The sequence below is a fragment of the Accipiter gentilis genome, chromosome 25 (genome assembly GCF_929443795.1).
Source record: "Accipiter gentilis chromosome 25, bAccGen1.1, whole genome shotgun sequence".
NCBI lineage: Eukaryota > Metazoa > Chordata > Aves > Accipitriformes > Accipitridae > Astur > Astur gentilis.
In genome coordinates, this window is record NC_064904.1 from 21,724,555 (window position 1) to 21,749,098 (window position 24,544).

The window sequence follows — 24,544 nt, forward strand, 5'->3', positions numbered from 1 at the left end:
AGCTGCCATTTCCATTATTTCTTTTATATTTATGTGAGTTCGGTTTGTTTGTCCACTTTTCAGTTTTTTTCTTAACCTATCTAAAGAAAATTCTGGAAAAGAGATATTAAATTATCTTCAAAAGTCAAAAAAAGGTTTTTTAAGAAGTCATACTTTTGCAACATGTGGTAGGATCTTTCCTGCAAGGATTTCAGAAAATATACCTCTGAAATATTATGATGAATTGGCCCGAGAAGCAGAAGCAGAGACCTTTTTGGTCTTTGCAAGGCAGCAGGGTTGGGGCGGGGCGGGGGGAGGTTAGGGTCTGGCGAGAGAGTTCCTTCTAATACCTGGAAGGGCCCATCTCATAGAGCAGGGAAAATAAGCAAATAGAGCACAGGAAATGGAGAGAGACAGCAAGTCTGGTACTAAAATAATAATAACAGTTCCCATGTCTAATCAGGTAGTTATGTTGACAGTTTCTTTAAAGTCACATTGAACCTTGAGTTTCTCCCCAACCGAGGCGCTTGTATTCACTGATTAAATATCCCGGAGGCCTGTGAAGAGATTTGAATAGGAGAAACAATATAGTTTTAGCAGCAGGGAAGGGGATGATTTGATCGAGAGCAGGTTGGGTAGGGCTGGACTGGAGGAATGAGATGTGACGAGACCACATGGAGATGCAATAGAAAGGCGGTTCTGGTAGGACTCCTTTTAGATGTTGCTTTGAGTTCATCTCCGCATAGGTCAGCCCTTTGGTAACTGCGGGAAGGTTGCTCCAGGGAGAACAAGGGACAGATACGGCAATCCTTCCCCCATATCTGAATTTAAAACAAGCTTCCTAGGGCTTGACAAATCTTCAGTGCAATTTTTTTCACCATTCGTTCAAACCCTTCCAAAACAAACGCCCTGATTTACGATCGCCAGTTGGTGGTGGGGAGCAGCTCCGAGCAGAGGCGACTCCCACGGCTTGCAGCCACGCACAGCGTGATGGCTACGTGAAACGGGGACGTACGGCTTTTCTTTTGCATCGCAGCATTGTTGTGGGATTGCAGTCTCTTTTATGGGTCCATAAAACACTTTGAGACCAAGTGCACGGCCAGCAAAACTAAATACAGCTCAGACCTACCTGCAAAGTTGGCAGATGATGTTCGTGTGCTATCTCTCTTCAGCTGAAAAACGCTTTAAAAGAAGCGGAGAGTTTATCCCGGCTAGCTCTCGGCAAAGCGTGCAGGCTGCAAGGGTGTCACCAGCGGGTCCCTGCTTTGCCAGGGATGTTCCTCGGTCCTGGGGAGGGGTGAGACAAATTTGGGTGCCATGACTTGCCCATGCAGAGGGAGGGACGAGGGACAGCTGTTAAGGGTTAAGACATTGCTTCCTTCGTGATGTCTTGTAAGATAAAAAGAGTTGCCACAGCGTTGTTCAAGATTTATACTTTCAGACATTACAATTTTCATTTCACAAAATAGAAGGAATAGCAGCACAGCCCATAAAAGATCATCAACAGAGTAGACGCTATTGAAAGTCTGTGGATTATACCCGTTTCATGGCTTTTTAAAGAAGCTCATCATTATTCAACAATCACATTCTCGCTAGAGCTAGTCAAATAAAGCAAATAATGATTTGCAGATATGTGGGAAAATTAATGTTGCAGCTTTACTCCTAAGTTATTTCTTGTTTGTTTACTCATTTGAATATTTTTCACTTGCAAAAGTTTCACGTGTTTTAGCACAAATATTTAATCTTATAAAACTCAGAGCTGCTGTGTGACGCTTGCTGCTTGTTCAATATTTTCAGAAAATTTATTTTCCTGTCAAGAAGCAAAAGCAGGGCAGGGGCATCAGCCAGGAAAAAATCCCTGCAAATGTCTGCAGCCAGTGGATGCAACTTGAAAATTGAAGTTATCAAATTCTTCAGAGTGGTGACTAGGTGTCTGTGATTGTAAATCCTTCTGCAAACCATGCACTAACATGCGCTGGTGCAGCCAACGCAAAAAAAAAAAAAAAAAAAAAAAAAAAAAAAAAAAAAAAAAAAAAAAAAAAAAAAAAAACTTACCCTGAAATCTACCTAACTCAAAATCCTTCTAACTTGAAATTTAGACCTTGTTAGGTCTGAAAGTTAGGTTAGCTGTAAAACTTTAGACTCCCTTGAAAGCTCAGTCTGGCACATGCTGTCCCCTGTCTGGATGAAGCGTGAGGGGCAATCTCAGTCCCGCGGATAAGGCGATGTGCCACGCGTTGTGTGCCAGGAATGAAAACCAAGTTGTGTCAAGTGTCTTGACTTTGTCGTGCAAGTGTTGTCTGCACCCGGGAGGAGAGTTTGCCTTCTCCCTGCACTAAATGGAGCTAACCAAAATTATCCACTGGCATGTGTCCATAGTAATGGCCCTGTATGGTAATAGGTGGGTTTGGCTTGTAGCTGTGTTTGGAGCATTCTCTGGTGCTTTGGGGGGCTCACGGCTCACTCTTCTCTGAAACCCAGCTCTGCCAGACGTTCCCCATGAGATACCTCCTCCTGGACACCGGCTGGAAGTTGGGACAAGAATGAGAAATTTAAGAAATGTCCTTTTTCTTTCCGACTTTACCCTGTTAGATCTTCTAGGATGTCAGGCAGGTTTTGCGTGACATCGTGGTGTCGGTGCAGCTTCCCACCAGGCTGCTGTTATTTCGGTTTTAGTGTATTAAATGGAGTATGAAAAGCACCTAAAAAGGCACCTGCCAGTGATTTGTGCCTCGTGTGACCTTTCGCTGCTGTGAGCTCAGGCCTTCTCTTTCACCTTTCCAGCTCTTGCTGAATGCCATCCTCACGTGCCTTGTCTGATTTATACTGTTAAGAGTCCTGGAGCAGAAAACGGCAAGGTTTTTTTCTGTGAGAATCTGTTGTTAGACCTACTCTACAGAATTGTTCAAGTGTTCAGTAACAAAGAAAACCACTATTGGTTTTAACAAAAATCACCTGAAAACTAATTAGAAACTGATAAGCTTCAGCTGATCCTGGCTTTCTAAGAAGAAAATAGGAGTTTGATGAAAAAGAAAATTATTTAGGGAAAGTCAATTTTCAATTCAGATGTTTTTAAGACAGTTCTTGTTGACCACTACCTATGAAAACTGTTATTTAACATTAATTTTACAATGCGGGGGCGGGGGGAGGTACTTGATATGCGCACCATCATGTTTTTCTGGAAGGAGTTAGATTTGGGAGCTTACCCTTTTTCATATATTATTTTTCTCATACAATTCTCCATAACTGGCACCCTGTAGGAGCCTAAGAGAGACTCCCTGCATCACCCTTAAATCGCAGCTTGGGCAGAGCGTTGCCCGTCCCTGACCCTCGTTCACAGTGAGGAAATGCAGGAATGTGCTCCCGAGGCTTTTGGGGCGAGAGCTAAACAGTCCTCTCTGCCTCCAGAATTGCTGGAAGGTCATTTGCTCAAAGGGTTCGACTTATTTGTCAATTAAAGCATCCTCTGTGAGCGACAGTAAGTATCCTCTGCAGAAGTTCAGCTTCATTAGGAGAACAAGCTTTTTTTTTTTTTTTTTTTTTAAAGCTAGAGAATAAAAGTAGATTTTTATTTGTCTGACCTTACCCTGACATGGGTAGGGCTGATAAATTTACCACTATAAACTAAACTATATAGATCCAATTACCTGAGTGGCTGCAATATAATCCTCAGCTTCCTCCACCTGGCTTGCGGAGATCCGTGCATGCTAAAGCAGTGCAGCTCTCTTGTTCTCCTTTTTCCAGAGTAATTACTGCTTATAAAGTGAATTTGGCAACACAGAGTATTGCTGGGCTCGGAGGAAAATTTTTTTGTGCTTGTTAGCGCTGTCATATTTCATTTATTGGCATGTTATCACGCAGCTGTAAGCATTGTCGTGGCGGTGTCACGCCGTGTGGATGACACCCATGTTACTCTCTAAAGTGGGTCCTGCCCCGAAGAGCTTGCAGTGGGGACGCGGCCCCGGGAGAGAAGCGCGGGTGGATGTGGGTGCCCGGAGAGCGGGACCTGACGGCAAACCAGGAGTGCTGGCACAGCCGAGGCAGGGCTCGGCATGCTCGCTGCCAAATTTGCAGGATGTAAGTTGTCTATTAAGTTTTCTGGGTTTGTTTGTGTTTTTTTAAGTTTAAATGTTGGTGATTTATTTCTTTAAAAATATACCTTTTTTTTATATTAGTCAGATTTTATTACAGTGAAAATATACCTGAAATAGTTCTACCACAGGCAACAATCTTCCCTTTTCCTTTTTCTTTCCAAGATTTTTAAAATATTTTTCAATAATCTTACAACAAGAAAAGGATCACTGAAAACTGCTTCACGGGGATTTCTGGGAAAGAAAACAGAAATTGAAGAGAGTTTGGGGCAGATGCTCAGGTGGTATCCGTAGAGCTGTTTCTCTGAGGAAACCCACGGTGTCCCGGCTATTGGTGCCAGCTGGGCACCTTCCTTGAATACTGAGATGTGTCCTACATAAGAAATGTTTTATAAGGACCGATGGGAATGTAGTAATTTATAGTAAGTGTGAATTTTAAAAAAATTCCTATTAGGGTATTTTTCAAGTGCCAGTGGTATATTGTAAAAGCAATGATTGATAAACACTGTAAATACAGTGGGTGTTCCCTCTAGGTGCCGCCTATCCTAATTAGCTCCAATTATCGAAGGTGCACTTCAGAAAGACAGCTCATTTACCACTGGTTTACAGGATGGTGATGGTCCCATAGGTAACCAGGAGCATCGGAGCTCCTCAGCACGATGTGCCCTCCCTTCCCTAGCATGCACTTGTCCCTTGGTCCGAAAGGTTCAGAAAATTTCCGTGGTGTCACACCTGGGAAGCGAATTTCCACGCAAATAGGGATTGCCCTTGGCGTGTTGCGGGTTGTTTTCTGTGTACAGGGCTGGTTTGTGAATGCGTGGTTGCAGGTTGGTTTTGCAATTCTATTTTAGTTTATGGGTGGGTATGCAAGTAACTTTTTTTTCTATTTCCGGACATAATGTTTTCACTTCACTGAAATAAATCCATTACTGGAGGTTGTAATATCTGTCTCTGAGCTTTGCCTGGAAAATCACTGCTGTCATTTTCATGGGGATCACCATCCTTATGTACTCGAGTTTCCTAAAGCTCTCTGGCCATCTAGTCTGGTCTTCTCTGTGTCCCGGGCATCAGGTTTTATTCAGTCACCTTTACATCCAACCCAGTAGCTAAGCAAAACCACAAGTTTGACTATAGAATTCCAGAAATACATAAATTCCCAAGTGTGCTTTTGCAGTCTGGTCAATGTCCTTTGAATTTTCTGTATGATTAAAAGACCAAGCAAGATCTGTAAGGCAGCACTGTAAGAAGTTTCTCATTGCCTCAAAAGGGTATTTTCATGATTCTTTTTTGCCTAACTCTTCGGCATTATTAGGATCTCTCAACTTCACAAAATAGAGCCTCTGCTTATTTTTTTCATTTATTTAAGTATATAAGCACTTGCTTTCTGTGGGCCTCTGTGGGAACCAAGGGAATCTTACATACCAGAATCTCAATTTAGCCACCAAACTCCACAAGAGTTAGCTTTAAACTGTAAAACTGTTTATAGTCTATAAGGTATTATTATTATTTTTTCAAATGTGTGCATATTGGATTTTTGTTTCTCTTGAAAAATACAGTGTTCATTTAGCTTCAAAAAGATACAAACAGAGGTTGAGATGCTCCGTTATCCACTGACTTGTGGAAGCTGTTGGAGGTATTTTCATGGAGTTCATGCCCTGCCTGGATAACAGCAGCTGTAAATCACTTCAGAGCTGTAAAGACTAAAGAATTTACCTGCCTAGACTCACGTAGCGCTTCCACCGTTCTCATAGCCGAGAGCGTTTCTCCATGGCACCCAGAGAGGACTGGCTGGTGTTGTCTTTGCAGTGCCCAACGCAAAGGCAGCTCTCCAGGAGCTCCTCACGGAGCAGACGAGGCAGACGATGGTGCTTGTCCTTCCCCTGCCTCCTGGGGAAAGGGTCCCGGGTTTTGGGGGGGGGGTTTGGTGGATTCATCGTTGGAGAAGCACAGCGGAGAGGGCTGGCGGAGTGGATGCTGCAGGCGGAGCGGCCGTCTGCTCTCCGCCACGCTGCTCGGCACGTCCTTTGCCATCAGCGGGGTCTTGGGGGGTAGTTTGTTTTCGCAGAGCTGGGGCGAGAGCAGTTTAGTGGTCCCAGTTGAGTATTTATACAGATCCCTTGGGAGGGAGCGCTGCTCTCCAGCCCTTGCCGTCAGTCTGGCTGCTTCTCCGCGGTAGCCAGGAAGCTGCTTTGAATTTATTTTTTGGTGACGTTTTGTTTTCTACTGCATTAAATGGAACCAAGTCAGGACCTGGAAAGCTTAAAAGTGCCATTTCATTTTAGTTTTCAATTGCGTATGAAAATAATCCTCAGAATAGCTGGAGGCGCACGGAGAGAACAGCTGGAGGATGGAGACATGGGAATAACGACTGCAGAGGGGTGGAAATCGTGTAACGCTTTGCCAGCATCGTAATGAGTCCTGCAGTGCAGATGAATAGAGCGATCTTTCCCCAGCATGTCTCAGCATCCAGTGATCTGCTGGAGGCTCTATTCCCACCACCAGTTTTCACAGCCGCTCGTAGGCGTATCGTGCCTGGCCGGGTCCGACTCCGTTCTGACTTTAACCTCCAGAACAAAACACGGCAACGAGTTGCCCCAAATGGCCGCAGTACTTTGTCTGAAGGAACGGTTCCTGCCATTTGCCTTAAACCTGCTGCTGCGCCATCGCTTCGCTGGGTCTCTCCCTTTCGGTTAGCTCTGGACGTCGCCGGCTGTTTGCACTGTTAATGAACGCTGAGCTGTTTTCGGAGAAATATCCACGACAGCTTCCAGATCTCCTTCCTTAAAGGCATCACTTGATTAGGCTCTGTTGGACTGGGCTTCATTAGGAACTGGGTTTTTCTTTGCAACCGATGAATTAATTATATGCACGGGTTTTATTATCGGTTTACTCAATTTTTGCGGTATTCTTCCCCAGCTGCTGTTAGCCAGACTCAGATTTCAATCCTCAGCGACACCCCCAGTATTGCAGTGTGCAGTACGAGCAGTGGGTGTCTTTGGGAGCCCCCACCGACACCCGAGGACATCCCAGGTACTGTGAACTCAGCAGCTCTTCTTCCCCAGTATCTCCTGTCTTCAAGTCTTTTGCTAATACACAAGAAGACACCCCCCCGCATCCACACCTGTGCATCCTAATCCGTGAGAGCTTGGGGGGGGTTCTAAAAGCTTTTGCTGAGGTACCTTGTTACAATTAAAAAGAAAAAAAAAAAAGAAAGAAAGGGAAAATACAGCTTTACTGTCAGTTCTACTGACTGTCTGCTACCGGCGTTCCAGGAGTGCGGCTTCTCTGAGCAGCTTTGCCGAGGAAGTCTGCAGAGCTGTATATCACATGAAAGCGCACAGACCTCCTTTATTTTTAGGTTCAGAACAAATGATACTGGAGGAAGGTAAAACCTATTAAAATATTTGATTAGACATTCTATATGTTATATTGACTCTATTGATCTATACAAGCATGTATCAGACAGCAGAGTTCCATGCATCTAACTCTGGTATATTTACACATATATATTAATGAATCATTTTTTGTTATAAAAGCACGCAACCCCCATTGCCAACAACATAGTATGTAATATCTACTTTGTAACCTATAAACTACTCACTGATGTGGCCTGGGAGACAAAGTGCTGCCTCTGCTGGAAGTTGAAGAAATGCCACACAATTTTCCTGAGAGTAATCTTCAGAGCCTGGGCGTGATATATCAGAGGCACAGGTGTAGGCACAAAATAAAAAAAATAAAATTGACTGCCTAGCCCAAGCCTTCATTACCAGGCAGGATACAAATCCTAGCAAGTAACTTTCCCTCACAGGCAAACATGCCCTCAATAACTTCAGAAAAAAAATGAAAAGGAAAGAAGAAAGGCTGCCTTTTTAAGCTAGAATGACTCTGGCTTTCCATGGCACATCCCTCAGGCAATAAAATAATTTACAGTACATTTCAATCAGATATTGGAAACGGCGCTTGCTTAAATCAGCTTGGCTTCACTGGCATTTTAAATATGTGGTGGTTTAGCAGCGGTGCCTGGCTGGGAGGGTGCGAGTCCCCCCTCTCGCATCGCCCCGTCCATCACGGACGTCCGTCCCCTGCCCTCCCAGACCCTCAGCCCCTGATAAGATGGTGTTACCCGACCTTAATTAATCATTTACTGGCCTTGTTTTCTGTGGTGCAAATCCCGCTCTGAGAGTAACTAAAGGTTACTCCTTCTCTGTAGCTGACGTAGATTGTTGTCAGAAGAACGTTCTTATTGGGTCAATCAAATAAAAAGTGGCTACAAATGCAACAGAAACTGAAGCAGAGGCTTCAGCTTTTCATATTTATTCCTGTTGCTAGAGCTGGGAGAGAGAAACTAATTAATTTGCTTAGGCTAGAATGCAAATTGGAGAAACCAAATCAGCAGGTAAAAGTCTCTGCTCAAGGCCACACAGTCAAAATAAATTCCCTGAATGGTACGTTTTCTCCTTAACAAATCTTACAATAAAGACCATGATATCATCCACACCATGAAGAGCAGCTGTCTGGTTTAAAACAAACAAGCAGCCTTGCTGTCATTTCTCCTGATAACTAGAGAGCCTTCATTTTCCATTTTATAATCCTTAAGACATGAATGTACTTAGGCTAAAAAAATTCATTAAACATTAATATAAAGCCTGTTTTAACTTCAGACTGTTTGCTTCCAAAGATAATTGTTTAAGAGAATGAACTGTACTTCCTTTGCAGCTTTTCCATATATTTTTCAAAAACTAATGCTGGAATTATGAAAGATAAGAATAAGTACAGCAAAGTAAATTAAATCAAATTGCTAAAGCCTTGGGGAAGAGCTAATGCAAATGAATTAAACACATATAAGTTGCAAACAGCTATGGAGTAAGTTTCCTTCTGAGCATCATTACTCTCGGAAGATGCCTGAGACACTAGCACCTTTGCTAGCTGTGAAGTCACTATCTTGTAAAAACAAAAAAACAGAAAAATAAACTGTTAGCTCTGGCTACTGTTATATATTGTAGTTTTTATCATCCCTTTCCTTTTCCATTAAAGTTATTACCTGCAAAAGTGTAACTCTGAAATGAGCAACCAAAGTTAATTTTCTTTTTCTGTCACTGGGTATCATCTGTTCGTGGATAGATGGAAATTCTCTATTTTAAAGACTATTTTGACCTTAAAGGCAGGGGAAACTTTCATTTAAAAGCTATTTAGAAGGCTAAAGTATCCTATAAGTAAATAAACCAGGGGAAGAAGAAAGAGAGGACTGAATACCAATATATGCTGAAAGTCCTTAAAGCGAAGCTGCCATGGAGAGGTGAACAGAGAATTATTGTTCACTGAATGTGGTGCATCAAATGGAAGCAGCAAAACGAACAAAAGAGGAGGACATTATTGCAAATTGTAGACAAGTTTTGGATGTTCAAACATTAAATGGCCTTCTAAGTAATGGGCAAAAATGATAACAAAATCATCCACTAAAGGTTATTTAACACATCACACACAGAGCTTTCAGAAAGTTCCTATCCCAAAGCTCTCCCGTGCCCTCTGTGCTCTCCCTCTCCCCTGGCACTCGGGACCAGTGGAGGATGCTGTTTGAGCATCCTTATGTTGTATTATTTGATAGGGTAATCTGTGTCCAGCTCAAAGTTGGTGAGAAATTTGCTTGGATTTCAAGGTATATTATGATGCTGGCTCTGAGGGTAAAGGCAATAGGGCTGAAGAGGCTGCGGGTATGGAATTATCATGGCTGAAGTGGAAAGAAAACTTGGAGAGCTTACTTCTCAGGGCAGAGAAATGACTGGATGATAGTAAATATTAGTAAATTTGATTAGCAATTTCTCTGACATTCATTACATATCATGATTTAGAAAGTATTTGGAAAATACAAACAATTGTAAGACAGAGTGCTTTGAGGAAAATATAAGAATCTGTGAAAAGCAGATCAGGCTTGACTAGCTAAACAGTTCTCCCTCAGAGGAACGCTGAGATCTGGCACGTTTTCTTTTCCAAGAGTATTTCTTATCTTTAAGACAACAATTCTCTGCAAAGCTACTGCCTTGCAAAACTATTAATGGAGCAGAATAAGATGGAGAGATTGTACAGCGAGGGCAGATGAAGGCGCTATTGGGATGTGTAGGAAGGGCAAACATTAGGCTGGAGAGAGAGACGAGTGGAATTTCTTACTAATTTGTCTTCTCTGATATGTTTTATTCTGTACCTAGGCAGAATGAATAGTCAAGCTGTGATGAAATTTTCTGATGACACAAAATTGGGGGATGTTATCAATGGAAAGAAGGCTTGTGTTATTGAGGATTTAGCATTTCTGGTCTTTTATTTGGAATTCTCTGTGGCTGTACTGCAGCCCACGTACCATTTAAGCATCTGGCTTCAAAATTATATAAAGCCATATGATATTTAATCTACAAGGAGGAAAGGTCAGGCTGGGATTGATGGGGTTTTGAATCAGTAGTTTCCATGTCATCTCTTTTTCGTCAGTCATTTTGGGGGGAATCTCAGTCAGGGACAATTGTCCTCAGAGTTAATATCTGCCCTTTCGTCATCCCGCACCACTGAGCCCCGTGTCCCGCCTCTGGTGCTGTTCATCACTTCTGCCTCTCCGCTCACCTTGCTGCCAAATCATGGTAGTCCTCTCCCAGTAATTCCAAACTTGGATCATGATGCAAGAGAAATGGTGATTATTGCAATGAGCTACAAATAAGATACGTAGATGTCATGAGCTCTAAGTAATGTTGTCTTAATATGACAGTCTCCAAAATTTACCTTAAGTACTCTGTGTTTAGCTGGATTCTCGTCTAAGCAAGAGCAGCAGTAGTGTTGCAGTACATGTGCAAGTATAGTTCCTAATTTACAGGAGCTGAGGGAATCTGTTTACAGTTTCCATTTTGAAGGGAATTAAATATAAAGAGTCTGAAGGTTATTAGTATCTGTGATGGAGATGATACGAACCAATGAAGAACCGGAGGACAAGATGCTCTTGTAGACATGACGGTCAAAGAGATCTCCTTCTGAAAGGAGCACGGCGTGGACTCTGTGAAGACAGTTCTCTTGCAGAGCTCGTCAGGGATTTTATATTTTTATGTTTTATGTCTGTAAGACAGCTCTTTTAATATGGATGCAAAGATTTCATGTATCTTACTGGCACAGGAGGCTTTCAGGATTTCTCCTTTCTCACGGGCTAAAAAATGAGCTGTGTTTTTTAAAGAGCCAGAATGTCTTGTCACTCACTGTTTTGCATTCAATTGCAAACACATGCACGTTTTTCATGCACGTTACCTGATCTAAGTAGCTATGCTGACAACAGCTGAGTGCCAACATTATTCTGTCCAGGTTGCCCTTATTCTTCTGCAATGATTAAGTTATCAAAAGGCAAATTGGAGGGTGAAGTTAGGGTTTTGCATACACTCTATGTTGGCTATATTTTATTTATTTTGTATTTTGCTGGAATCAAAAGTCTGTCAGAGTTTGTAGCTGCAAATCTAAATTATTTAAAATGCAGTTTAATTCAAGTTATGGGAAAACGGCCAATTCTGTGCTTACTGGAATATCAAAACTACCACCTGAGTGGATAGAAAATATTAACATATGATTATATATTTGTTGAAGCCTGAAGGCAGCTGCTGGGATGGGGTGTGGAGGGGTGTCTGTGCTGCTGCATTGATCCGTCTTCTGCCACTGCAAAGTCAGGTCCCCCACTGAATGCAGAATTGCTGCCTCGACACCGTGCCAGGGTCATTGTCGTCTTGCGCGCTTTATCTAAACCGAGTCAAGGCTTCTATCTCTCTTTCTCCCCCTTCCCCTTCCAGAAAGTCCCGTGTGTCGGGGTCTGTGGTTCCTCTGTGAGGCTCCGGAGGGCTGAGCCTCCTGGGCTGCACAGGCGCAGGACCTCTCGCTGCTTCTCGAGCGATAACGTCGGTCAAGTAGCACAGTATCTTTAAGTACTCCGCAGAAAATGTCAGTAAGCAGAATGCAATGCCTTGGATGTGTACATTTCTGTTACTAGCTGATGGGTATCTGTCGAGGTTGTATACTTACCGTTACTGAGTTCCCTACTGTGGATGCCAGGTCATGCCGCGGTGCTCCAGCCTTTCAGCAGCGGCTGATGAACTCTGTCGCTCACGCTAATTCGCTCACAAAGCTCCCACTCTCCGCTCTTGTCTCCCGCAGACCCCCCTGCCGTAGAGCCCACCTTCCTGGAGATACGGCAAGGCCAAGGTCGGAGCATCACCATGAGCTGCCGCGTCCTGAGGGCATATCCCACCCGGGTCCTCACCTACGAGTGGCGTCTGGGCAGCAAGCTGCTGCGCACCGGCCAGTTCGACGTCCAGGATTCCACGGAATACACCGTCGGCAGCCTCTCCCGCGACAGCTACGGCATCTACAACTGCAACATCATCAACGAAGCGGGCGCTGGCCGGTGCAGCTTCCTCGTGACAGGTAGGCTCGGCGGCGTCTTGGTGCGGCGAGGCGATGGGCTGAGCGTGCTGCAGGCTCGCGCTGGGTAACGCGAGTCGTGCTTCAGCTAACGAATTGCCAAAGAGATACGTCCTTGGAAGTCGAATCGTGGCTTAAGGCAGCTGGTTTGGATTCTGGGGAGGTTGGCAACATCATAGGAGATTTAGCTTATTTCAGTGGTTTGAGGATAAAGATTTTTATGTGCAAAATGTAAATATCCCTTCTCTGCAGGCATCTGTCAGTACGCTTTTGAGAGAGGCCTGAGAGAGTCATCAGGCAGCAAATTTCTGCTGTTTGAAGTTCGCAATAAGGCTTGAAATTCCTCTTCTCTTTCGGTACGCTCAGCAAGCTCTTAGACCAGGGTGGGCAGACCACAGTCTCAAGCAACTTCAAGCTGCCCAAGTACAGAGGGGTGTTGAAATCTGTTCCTTTTCTCAAAAAGCAAAGGACTTTGTGAAGTTAGCACACAGCATCACAGACTCAGGGAGGATGTGCAACCCCTGCCATGATCTACCCGTGTTGTTTAATTACAGCGCTGGATTGAGACAAAATGTATGTGTCTTTTAGCGTTAGTATCTTGGATCTGAATGTTAAACTGGGTGTTTAGACGTGCAAGTCTCGATTCTTCCTCTATTGGAAACCAGTTGCCGTGACTGGAAGACTCAGCTGCCTGATCGTGCAACACCCCATGCCTGCAGCTAACGTTGTGCCCAAGCTGAGGTCCTCTGGTCGCTGCAGTCACATCAGCTGTAGGTTCCCCATCCCTCTAGGCTGGTTGTCCAGGCACTTTTTAGAATCACTGAAGGGAAAAAAAGCATCTCTGTGAAGTGAACCGTTTCCTCCCAAGCCCTGCGGTGGGTCGGGACCCCTCGGTTCCTCTGCACCGGCTGAGAGGGGTGTCCAGCCCCCCACCTTGTGTGGGCTTTCTCCGGAGGTCAGCACGAGCAGCCCCAGCTTCCCTAGGGATATCGGAGCAGTAGCCCTATTTCAGCTCAAAATCCCTCCCATCAGCTGCTTGAAAAGGAATGATGGGAAAAGAAACCAACAAAGAAGAAATTCAGAATACGTAGAGGAGAGCTGTCTTAGAAGGAAAGATCCTTCATCTTGGTCGGGATTTTATTAAGTGACTTGGGTCCTGCTACAATCCAATCTAAGTGAGGTTTTGCTTTTGGGGTTGCTGGCAGCCTGCCATTGTTTAGGAAAATGGGCATTACTATTACCTTCACTGCTACCAGCTGAAAGGGCATGGATTGAATGGATGAGCTGCAGAGCTCCTCTCAGGGATCCTGTTCTGCACCAAGTCCCAGATATCAGGATAGGCCCTCCACACACATCTGTCCTGGGAATGAAGGAAGCAATTGGACTCAGCTCCCCAGTGTTTTTCATAAAATTTGGTTTTATAGGAAAAAATGTGGGCCTGCTTTCATGTGGATACTTTTTTTTTTTTTTTTCTTTTGGACTTAGTTGAATGGCATCTCATTGGCAGGGATTTCATCAGGCCAGCGGCGCAAGGCACAAATGTGGTGGGAACGCGGCGAGCACCCCAATGACTGATGGCTCTGCTTCTTTCAAAATGTAATCAAGCCTTTGGCTGACTTATCATTCACAGCCTGCGTGGAGGTATTTTCACAGCCACTGACTTCTCCAAATCTTTGGAGTTTAATCCAAAAGGTGGCTCTGAAGGAAACCAGAGAAACAGTCTTTTTCCTTAAATAAGTAAATGCAGTTCAATTTACTGTTCATCATGCTTTGGACCCAAGACTGTGGAAACCTATTCTAAGGGAATTATTTTACCAAGACTGGGGCAATCTTAGCGGCTTTCTGTGATTTATTACCGTGCCAAAGCAAGCCACATAACTGAAAATTAGTACTAAAATGGTTTTATGATATACTCACAGCCCTCTGTGTGCCTTGCTCATTTTTAGTTTGTACCATTACGCGAATTTATGCTGTATGGTTGGGTTAAGGATGCTGAAAGTAACACTTTGACTTTTGTGCTTTCCTCAGTCTTTTAAGTTTAAAACTGACATATTTAGTAAATATATGCTCTGACAAGAGGAGTTGAAACTGCTCTCGGGGAAGAGCAGCAGCTGTATTCTGGTCCCAAGTCTCATCAGGACAGATGAAGTTAAAGCACTAGGGAACTGAAAAAGTATAGAAGAAAAATGACAAAGTGGTTAAAAAGGAGGCTTACATTTCACCAGGAATGTGAATACAGAAAAGAAATGGGTCACTTCTCAGATACACGCATGGAGAAAAAAGCCAAATAAATAACCTGGTGGCAGGAATCTGGCGATACTGGAGAGCTTTTCTTTTTGGTGGAATAATGGGAGTTGTAGCTGATTTTTAGTCAGTTTTATTTCCAGGTTTTCATGTAGTAGTGGTGTGCTGCAATGCTTATGTTGCAGGCACTGCAGAGAAGCATTGGTATGCTAAGAGAAAGGTTTTCAGTACAGTATTAAAAGCAGCCTGGATGAAAAGATTTATACTGGCCCTGGAGTTTGAAAAACCTCTTTTTACTGCATTTGTATTTTGAGCCAGATTTGAGAAGATGAGAGCAAAATAAATCACATGAAGAAAAGGGGGTTAATTTATATCAAGTGCACCAGTCTGAGGCAGATTTAACCTGCTACTGTCTTAAAAATAAATAAGAACATACAAGCAGAATTGTATTTGTAGGAAAGCAAAGATGAGTTCGTGCTACTCACAGCTTCACTATCTATATATTTTATTCAGTGGTTGATAGTGCATATCATATCCAAAGAGCAACAGAAAGTACGTTTCAGGCAGTGTGTTGTTAAAAACCTGCCAAAGCAGGGAGCAGGTAGGAAAAAAAAAAAAAAAAAGAAAAAAAGATGCACAAAACATCATGAATGGCACAGAAGCCTCCGTGGAGGTGGAGGAAGGACTTGAGTGCTGGAGAAAGAGGCTGGGTGAGCGCAGGGAGGGTCCCCTCTCCCCGAGGAGACTGCTGCTGGTGGTGGGTGCTCCTGGAGACGCAGACCTCGAACCCTCCCTGGGTCACATCCTGGCTCCTGCCAGCCCAGGCCACCCCCGGGACACCTTTTTCACAGCAGCTTGTGTCTCATCAAGGCAGGGGAGGTGGAACTCTGTATTTTCTAGGTTGCCGGTGTGCAAGAGATTGATGAAGCAAGCCCTCGGGTTGCTGTCAGAAGATCTGGTGCTACAGCGGGGCTTGTTTAGCAATGTTCTGTGCACCTGGGGAGCTATTTAGGATTAAGATTACCCATAATTGAGGGTACCTGACAAGTCTTGGCATAACACTTTATCTTTGGCGTCTTAGAACTTTGGCAAGTTTTAACCACTTGCGCTGAAATTTGCTATGCTGGTGGCTGCCTCAGGCTGACTTGTTCACAAAAATTGCTGTCCAAAAAGGTTTTTCTAACTAAGAGAAACAACATTTTGTTTCATCTACGTTAAATTCCTGCAGCTCTTTAATCAATATGTTTAAAAGGGCCAGATACACATCCTTGCATGATTCCTTGCTTAAGTTACGTTGGGAAATCTGTCTGTCCGTAGTTTATGGTGCTGGCTTGACAATGCTGTATATAATTTGTGAGATACTATTTAAATTAATAATCATAACACTGGGTAGTACTAAACAAAGGTCTAATGGCATTATGTTGGCGTAGTTACTTTTACCAACTAACTTCTGATCCCACCATCGAGCAATGACGGTTTTGAATATTGTTTTTCTGTTGTTCTGTATTGTGGAAATTTTTCACCATAAAATACTGCATTAATTAAGAGCCAATCTTTAATCATTTACTTATCCAGTCTTGCGTCACACCTTCAGTGCTTCTGGCTAAAAAGCAACGTCAAGCCAATCAACTTGTAATTATGTAGGTTATAATTGTTACCTACTAGCATGACCACAGCTTTCCCTTTCTTTGGAGCTTCACTGGTGTTACCGAATTAAAGGCAGAGCAGAATAAACCTGAGGGCATGCACGTACCCGCCCGTGTCCGCAGTCTAGCTGGGGATGTCCGCTCGGTCTGCCTGAGGATCTCGCACCTCCTGCCTTCCTTTCCCCCATGCCTTAGGAAATTGGAATCTCCGGAACTGGACAGTGAATCATCCCTTCTGTATGATCCCAGCATCCATCCCCAGTAGGAGCTGTGTGATTCCGCATGTAGCCTTGTGGGAACATCCTTGCTGGAAACTTGTTCAGAAATTTCTGCCTCAGTGTTTCTTCTTTGCCCTTGGCACCATCCACGGTGGCGCTGTGGTCTGCGCAGCGTCAAGCTGAAATCCTATCAGAATTACCATCCAGCCTTTTGTGAAAGCCGGATGCTTTTGACACAAGGGCATCAACTTAAAATAAATTGCAGACACTTGAAATTGCAGGGTATCGGGTTCTTCTCCATGGGTCTGTTAGCTGAATTAAACAGTGTCCTGCCGTTTAAAGTTTTATAGCTTCATTAATCCTTTTTCATTAGGGAAGGCCTTTTGCACTGAACTGAGGGACAGAAATGTATATTGTTTGTAGCTTCCCATTTTAAATTTTCTTAGAAACTCTCTGGCATTCATGTAAAGCAACAAGCAAAAATTCTATTTTAGAAAGCTTGTTTGGAAGCAGATTCATTGTACCCTTTTTACCTGGACAAGCCCACAACGTCAGGATTTTGCCAGTGAACTGTTTACAACACATTTTTTTTTGCCAGTGTGAAGGCAACTTCCCAAGCAAGTAATTCAGTGCAATTTTCACGAGCTGAACTGGACGTGTGTTGGCTGGAAGATGTGACCATGCCTCTAATGTCAATTCTGTTCCTCACTGCATGGTTGCCCATCGTGGAGTGATTGACCAGTGTCTGGACTGGTGGAGGGACATGCGGGAGCTGTGTGCTGTATTTCTCTTTACGAATGCCTCAAATTCGGCAGTTTTCCTCTCCATTTTCCAGGAACCTGTAGCTATTGTGCCAGACACCAGGGTCATTGAGGCTGGGTAGTCCCTAGCAGTTGTCAAGGGATGCCGGGCATCAGTGAACCCTTGCTCACAATAGTTTTTTTCCAAAACCATTTGTTCCTTCTCGTTGTTCTAGCTGATAACTGCTAGCAGTTGTTTTGGGCTTTGGGTTATTTGTGTGAGTTGACCAGTTGACCGGTTTGGTTTTTCGGTAATAGCTCTCGCATGAGTACAATGACATGGACACATTAGGAAAGCTCGTTGACAAGTGTGGAAGTAGAACCATGGGGATCAAGAATAATCTACCTGTCTAAAATATTTAGAAGAATAGTCTTCCTAAAGTACTGAAAGATTAACTGGTGAGTTGAAAACAATTATTCACTTTTCTTTTTCTCAATGAGATGTATGCCAGCACAGTTTAAATGATTATTTTCATTACCTTGGTGAGCTTTAAAGCTACCAGAGACCATCCTCTTTCCTGTAGCACCAGCTCTTCACACACTCTCAGTTCAAGGGGGCTGTCTAGGGAACTCAGTAATCGTAACTCAGGGGCAAAACCAGGTCCCTGGCAGAAATACCAAAAAGTAAGATTTTTACCCATTTGAGGTGCATGCCAATTAATTTTATGCTCATTTCTAAACAAAACTATAACCCAGAACTGGAGCGAGCACAGCCTGAGTATTCGTCCTGACAGCGCCGCGTTCATGGGTTAGCTCTGTGACGCTGCCGTCCTCCCCCCGCAAAGGACAGCTTCTGCCAGACAAACCTACGAGCCTCAAACACGCGCAAGTGGGGAGTAATAATATGATTTTATGCTCTAATTCTTTGTCTGGAGAGCCTTTCAGTAATCATGCTGTTATCTTACCCGAGGTATGAACCTTGCTAGCCCATAGCCTCCAGCCGGTGGTCAAAACCTTACCCAGCCCTCTTCGAGGACAGTGGCTGTGCTCCTCTTGTCCAGGGTCTGCTCCAGGTCCAGCAGGCGAGCTCCTCGGCTCTTTCCTTGGAAGCTCCGGAGGAAATGATGTCCATGTGGAAAGGTTCAGCGTTGCCAAACGGGCTTCATAGCTTCCTGAGCCAGGAGGTGGCAGGATTCCTGCTCCGTTCCCTGCATCCTCCAGGATGGTAATGTCCCTTTAATTTTAATAATAGGAACAGAATGGTAAATGACAGTCACAGGCGTGTTACTGGGGCAGGTTAGGGACAGCTGTCGGTCTCTTAGGAAGCTCGTATGGGAAAGGCACATGCTGTGCTGGAAATACAGACATTTTCTTAGAATAAATCAAATATCCTCCTTGGTAGATACAATTCTGTTTCTCTTATACACATTTCCCTCAGTGGGAATTAAGGAATTATATTTGCTTTGTTCTTTTAAATATTTATCTTTTTCTTTTAATATGTGACATTTTTCCTCCAAACCGTTTACTGTCGGTATTTTTGGCAGGGTAAAACCCTGGTTCGACTGAAGTCTAAAGAAAACTGATCCACTTTGGTGAATTCAAAATTTGTCATGTAGAGTCAGCACCAGAGGGCTTGAGGGTTGGTGGATTTTTTTTTTTTAATCAAAATCTTCCCTGTTTATGCTATCTGCTTCTCTAATACTGTGTTATCTCCCCAGTGCCTTCTTGCATCCATCCTCTGCGTCCTCTCTGTTCAAGCAAGTCCCCGCACGGGTATGCGAGAGCCCTGCAGCAATGTGCTAGTGCCCGTTAGCTAGCTGCCATTAATTTTTAATCTAAAGATCCTCTCTTCAGTGTTATTATTCGTGTTTGTTTATTTCAGCTGTTCTTTTTCTACTGAGGGTTTGGGGTTTTTTTCTCATTTTATCATCTTAATGCAGAGCAGGGATTGTCTTTGCAGCTGGGTGCCCCTGGGGCCGCTGCTGAAGGGCAGCACAGAGCAGCAGAGTGGGTCTTCGCCAGCGTTCTGCCACGTTACAAGAAAATTCAATTTAGCCATTTTCTCCCTTAGAGTATTTGTTAGGCACTTGATATCCTTTCCCTCCAGCTTAAGCCAAATTTAGTACTCGAACAATGGGCGAGACAGAAGGATGAAGAGGGGAGGCGAACTGCGGGAGGTTGTCCTCTCGTCTCCCTGCTCTTGCCCGTCTCATCCTCTCCCTTCTCCGCTCTGCTCTCCCCACACAGCCCACGCTAGTTTCAGAGCATGGGAAAAAAAAAATGTCATATGAGGTCAAAGAATGTCCACACAAGTATACCAACAAAGTACGCAAAAATCTCTTTTAAAATACCTGACTTGCGCTGTCAGGTACTTGGATGCTCCTATCCTTCTGTATTCCATTGCAGTTCTATTCTCCATCTGCTCCCTGCCCCCAAATCCTCTATTTTACCTTCTTTGAGCGTTAGACAAATCATTTATTTTTCTAATTCATTATTCTGTCATAAAGATTACTTTAAATAAAACAATTTGCTATTACTCTTTACTGTCCAAATCATCTTGGAGCGTATATGCATTGTCTGAGGTCATTTCTGAAACCAAAGTGCTGCTTGGACTCTCTGCCCGAATTTCTGCGGGTCATTTGTGACCGGCTGCTGGCTCCAGACCATGGAGCACTAACCTACTTATTGCTTTTAGATACTTCATCTGCCTCGAGATTAGCCATGACATTTTCCTGAACCGCTGAGATACTTCTGGTAGTTTGGCCCTGGGTCGTTCGGCGGTGCGTTCCCGTCTGTCAGCAGGCACTCAGATACTTGACTTTAATGGCCAATTTTCTGACGGTTATCCTCTTGGAATCTGCCGGAGTGCAAGGCTGAGACTGAGGTCCGATTCCTTTTGCTCTTTATCTTCTTCTCTTGGGTAGTGTTATTGAGAGCCTCGGATTGAATTTTCATCTCCTTACTGCTGATTTACAGCCTGAACAAAGATGCTATCGCAGTGATGTCTGTTTTGGAAAATTGCTTTAAAACCATGCAAAAGTGGAGAACAGTGCTTTTTTTGTTATTTTTTCCTTTTTGTCCTTTTTTTTTTTTTTTTAACAATTCAATGCTAGCAAGACCAGCTGTCTTATTTTCATGGTTGTCAGCAAGCGCAGAGCCCCTTGACTTCAGTGGGATGTGCGAGTGAGTGCTGGGCAGCACGGAGAAGCGAAGCCATCCAGCAGTGCCAGCTGGTCCAGCCCAGCTCTTCCTCCCGAGCGGGATACCGTGGAAGAAACTGGTGTAACACTGGTTTGGAGATACCCACGTGCTCTTCTGTGCCTGTCGTGAGATGGCTGAGCTGTAGGAACCCGCTGTAGGGACTGTCACTGCCCACGTCTTGTGTTCAGGTGAGGATTCCACTGAAATGACCACGTCTGATTATCAGCCTGGGTGTGGAGGTCTCTGTTCCCCAGAAAGTAAATGCACTATTAATAATATCCTAGTGACAGAGGGATGATTTCTTCCATGTGCTTTACTGAAGAGGAGGGTCCTGGCCACAGGCTCCAGCGCAGCCAGGACAGCGACCGGCAAAGTGATGAAGGCACAGTCCCTCCACCCAAACTAAACCCAAGCCTTTGTACTACTCTCTGCTCAATTTAATTACTCCTTAAACTGTTAAATTCCAGCTATGTTGCCTTTGCTCATGCGTGCTGTGTTCTTGAGAAAATCAAGTTCCAGCTCGCTGCAGAAATTTGGGGTCTATCGCTGCAATGTTCTCAGCCCTGGGACCTCCTCACTGTGGATGGGGGAAACTGATGTCTGTGAGCTTCAGAAAATACAGTAAGTTTAGAGATAGGTTAGAGAAAAGGGTTCACGGTCACATTCCGAGTTATTCAGCATCCCCAGACTGGTGTACTGGCATTTCCATTTTTCAAGGCGTAGCAGCTAGATTTTCAGGTGTGAAAACATCCCAGATTTTTCTTCCCTCTTTCCTTACAGTGAAACAATTGTGTTTTGAAAAAAGTCAAGACCCGATGCTGCTTTGTTCTGATGTTTCAATACATGACTGTGAGGGGACCTTTACTGAAAACTCACCTGTATTTAGTGGTGCCACTTTCTCCGGAAAACAGAATTAAAAAAGCAAATCTGATTTAAAAACAAACAAACAATCAATCAAAAAAACCCAAATAAAAAACTTCTGTGCTGGTTTTCTGGAGAAAATGCTGTGTTAGTATAGCTAGAGAATCTTGTTTCTTCTTCTTTTAAGATTAAATGTAATTGAGTGTGTTGTCAAGAACCTACTTCATGGCCGATATGTCAAATACATTAATTAGATCAATAGCTTCAGGTAGTCTCAAAACGCCAAATAAAAATGAAGGATATCGGGCAGAGCATGGCCCCTTCTCCACAACACAGACCAAGGCAAAGTCCTTTTCTCCATCCCACGGGCTGCTGTGCTGTTTGGGTGGAGTATGTTTAACTGATATAGGTTATACAGAAGGTGGGAGTTTTTCACAGGGGAACTACAGGGTCATTTTTTTCCATTAATATTTATTTTTCCAGAGCTTGCACAAATTTCCAGAGTAAAAAAGTTTCAGTTCTTAAAGTAAAAAGAACTGCTGCCTTTGGTCATGATGCAGTTCATGCCTTGACCAAAATCTGATGTTGTTTCTTCTATTTTTTTTTATTAGTTATGGGGTAGTATCTGCTTTGTGTTAAGCATTTCACACTTGTACAAGAAGGAATATTCACTGTCCTGAAAAAATTAAAATATTAACAAAAGAGAAAGGTGTGGGGTTTTTTTTTTAAATAAACTAAACAAATACTTATGTAGCACACAACAGAAATGGCTTTTTAATATAATGAGAAAGAAATGGGGGCCTTCAAAGATTATGTCAGAGAGGTTAAACCCAGTAAAATGGAGTATGTTTTTTGAAAAATTGCCGAGTTCAAAGAAAACCTAATCAAACATCAAAACAGCTTCTTTAGAGCAGTAAAATGTAATTGTTTTTCCTCAACTGCAGAATTCATGTTTGTGCTAATGTAAATAATTTATATGAATCCAGAAATGAGATCCCATTAAATCTTTTAAAACAAGGTTATTTTTTTCCCTCAATCAATTTTGTGGGCAGTAAGAATATATGTGTACTCTGGGAAGAGCCCTCTGGATGCAGGTATGGTACTTTCTGGAGCAGAGGGTTGGATGAGTGGCATAGTCATCTGGTAAATCAGCCTGAAATATGGAAAAAAAAAAATTGAGGATAAAAAATAACTAAATAAAATAATGAGCTAGATTCAGAGCAATCAACAGGTTCATGCCTTCATTTTAGGAAGGATGTGGCCATGGAGCGCATCTGCAATGGGAAGCGCAACGGTGATAGAGGGAGGTTAAAGACACCTCAACCTCTCTGTTGCTCTAGAAGTTCAAAAACCATATACAAAAGAGAAAACCAAATCAGCTGGAGAGGGTGAAAGTTTCTCTACCCTCATCCTACCTTTTCCCCAAAGCCAGCTCAACACACTTCATAGCGTGGGAACTGGAGAGCTCATTTCAGAGCTCAGATAAAGAGAGAAAAGGTTTTGCTGGGAAAGGGGGAGTAGCAGCATCTTTCCCCATCATCGCTTCCCTCTTTTCCAGGCTGAGTGTTTTGGACCAGGGGAATCTTGTCTTTAACACTGAATTGTTTCAGGATTCAGTTTTTAAGAGCAAAAGCAGAGGGAAACATCGAATTTTGTTTGATTTCGGTCAAAATTTGCTTTTCATTTTCAGTTAAAATTAGAATCAACAGTAAATTATTCGCTTAATCCTTATAATTAACTTCGTGCATCTCTCTTCAATATGCCAGTTTCTTTAGTGCATCTTTTATTGTGGTTCAACTCCACTGTTGGCTTCTGTTGGTGGTATCAGGGTGGGCAGATCAGCGCGCTGCCTGCCCAGACCCCTCAGAGGTGGGTTCCTTGTCCCCAGGACTGGCAGCACTACGTGAGCTGTTCTTGGCCCTGCTGGACATGCTGTGGCAGGGTTCCCAAAGTGGGTTGCATCAGCCTTCCACGGTGTTTTTCACCTTGGGGCCGTGATGGTTTTCTCCATACGAGGCGACTCCTGGCTCTTTTTGAGGAGCGTCGTTGACTGGTGGGCGCATTAAGGGGAGCCTCAAGGATGGAAGCACGTTGCACCGGCAGCATCTGGCGCGCCGCATGATGGTTGTGCTGGGACGGCTCCCTGCTGCCTCTCCAGTGGCTTTTACCTCCCTGCAACTTTATAGGCCAAAAAAGCCCCCAACCCTCCCATGAGAAGGTTTCTGAGAAGCAGTCGGGGACTGAGCTTATTATGCCCGTCCCTCCAGTGAGGTAGGCAGTGGTGGTGGCACAACGAGCCCTCGAGGAGTGAATGGCTGCTGATGGCATCTCCTGGTGTTTTAAAGCCTCCCACTCCTCTCCGTATATAAAAAAAAAAAAAAAAAACAAACACAAATGAACAGACTGATGGCAGCAGGATGTTAAATAAGTGCATGGGGCTCAGCTGTACCCTGACTCAGAAATCATTTAACAGAACAGCAGAGCGAGATGCCAAATCGTGCTGTCCCCAAAGCCTGGCACGATGCTGGGGGCATTTGTTTCTTCCTCCTTCCCAGTTTTTCCATTTCCTTTCAAACTGGAGTTCACGCTGTACAAATTTCTAGAGGTAACTCTCAGTCCTTCTCAGCTGAAGGATATTTTAGATTTACCAAAAATTGCTCAAACTGTTACCAGCTGCATTGAGGCAAGATGAGAGGGATGTCCCCATTCTGTCTGATGGCTGGGTCTGAACAGCCTTGAAGTCTGTTGGCTTTTGGTCCCAGCCCAATTCCTTACAGAATCGTGCCAAAAAGGAAACAAAATTATGTAAAAGATTTAAATTAAGCTTTTCTCTTTTTTTAATACCAAAAAAAATGATGTAAAGCTACTGAGTGTATGCTGAAGATTTTTTGCTTTTTTACACCAGTATAACAAAATCATGTAAAATGATTCCAAGCTTCGGATGGATTATAATCCATCAATGTAAGAGATTATCTCAATAGAAGAGAATGGTTTTAGCACTAAGAACATACTGATAAAACACCTTCAGACCTTAGCATGTCCCAGTATAGACAAGTCATAAGATGTTAATCTATGGACTATTAATAAGACTATTTTCTGACCAAAGAAAAAGTTTATGTCCTTTCCTAAAC

At 43.6% G+C, this 24,544-nt stretch overlaps 1 protein-coding gene across 1 annotated transcript in view; it reads left to right on the forward strand.

Moving 5' to 3' along the window:
• The window catches only part of MDGA2 (MAM domain containing glycosylphosphatidylinositol anchor 2), a 384,110-nt gene that overhangs the window by 286,988 nt on the left and 72,578 nt on the right, over nt 1-24,544 (forward strand). Inside the window, exon 9 of the mRNA XM_049828627.1 lies at nt 12,237-12,506. Within this exon, the coding sequence (XP_049684584.1) occupies nt 12,237-12,506 (270 nt within the window). The remainder of the gene's footprint in view (nt 1-12,236; nt 12,507-24,544) is intronic.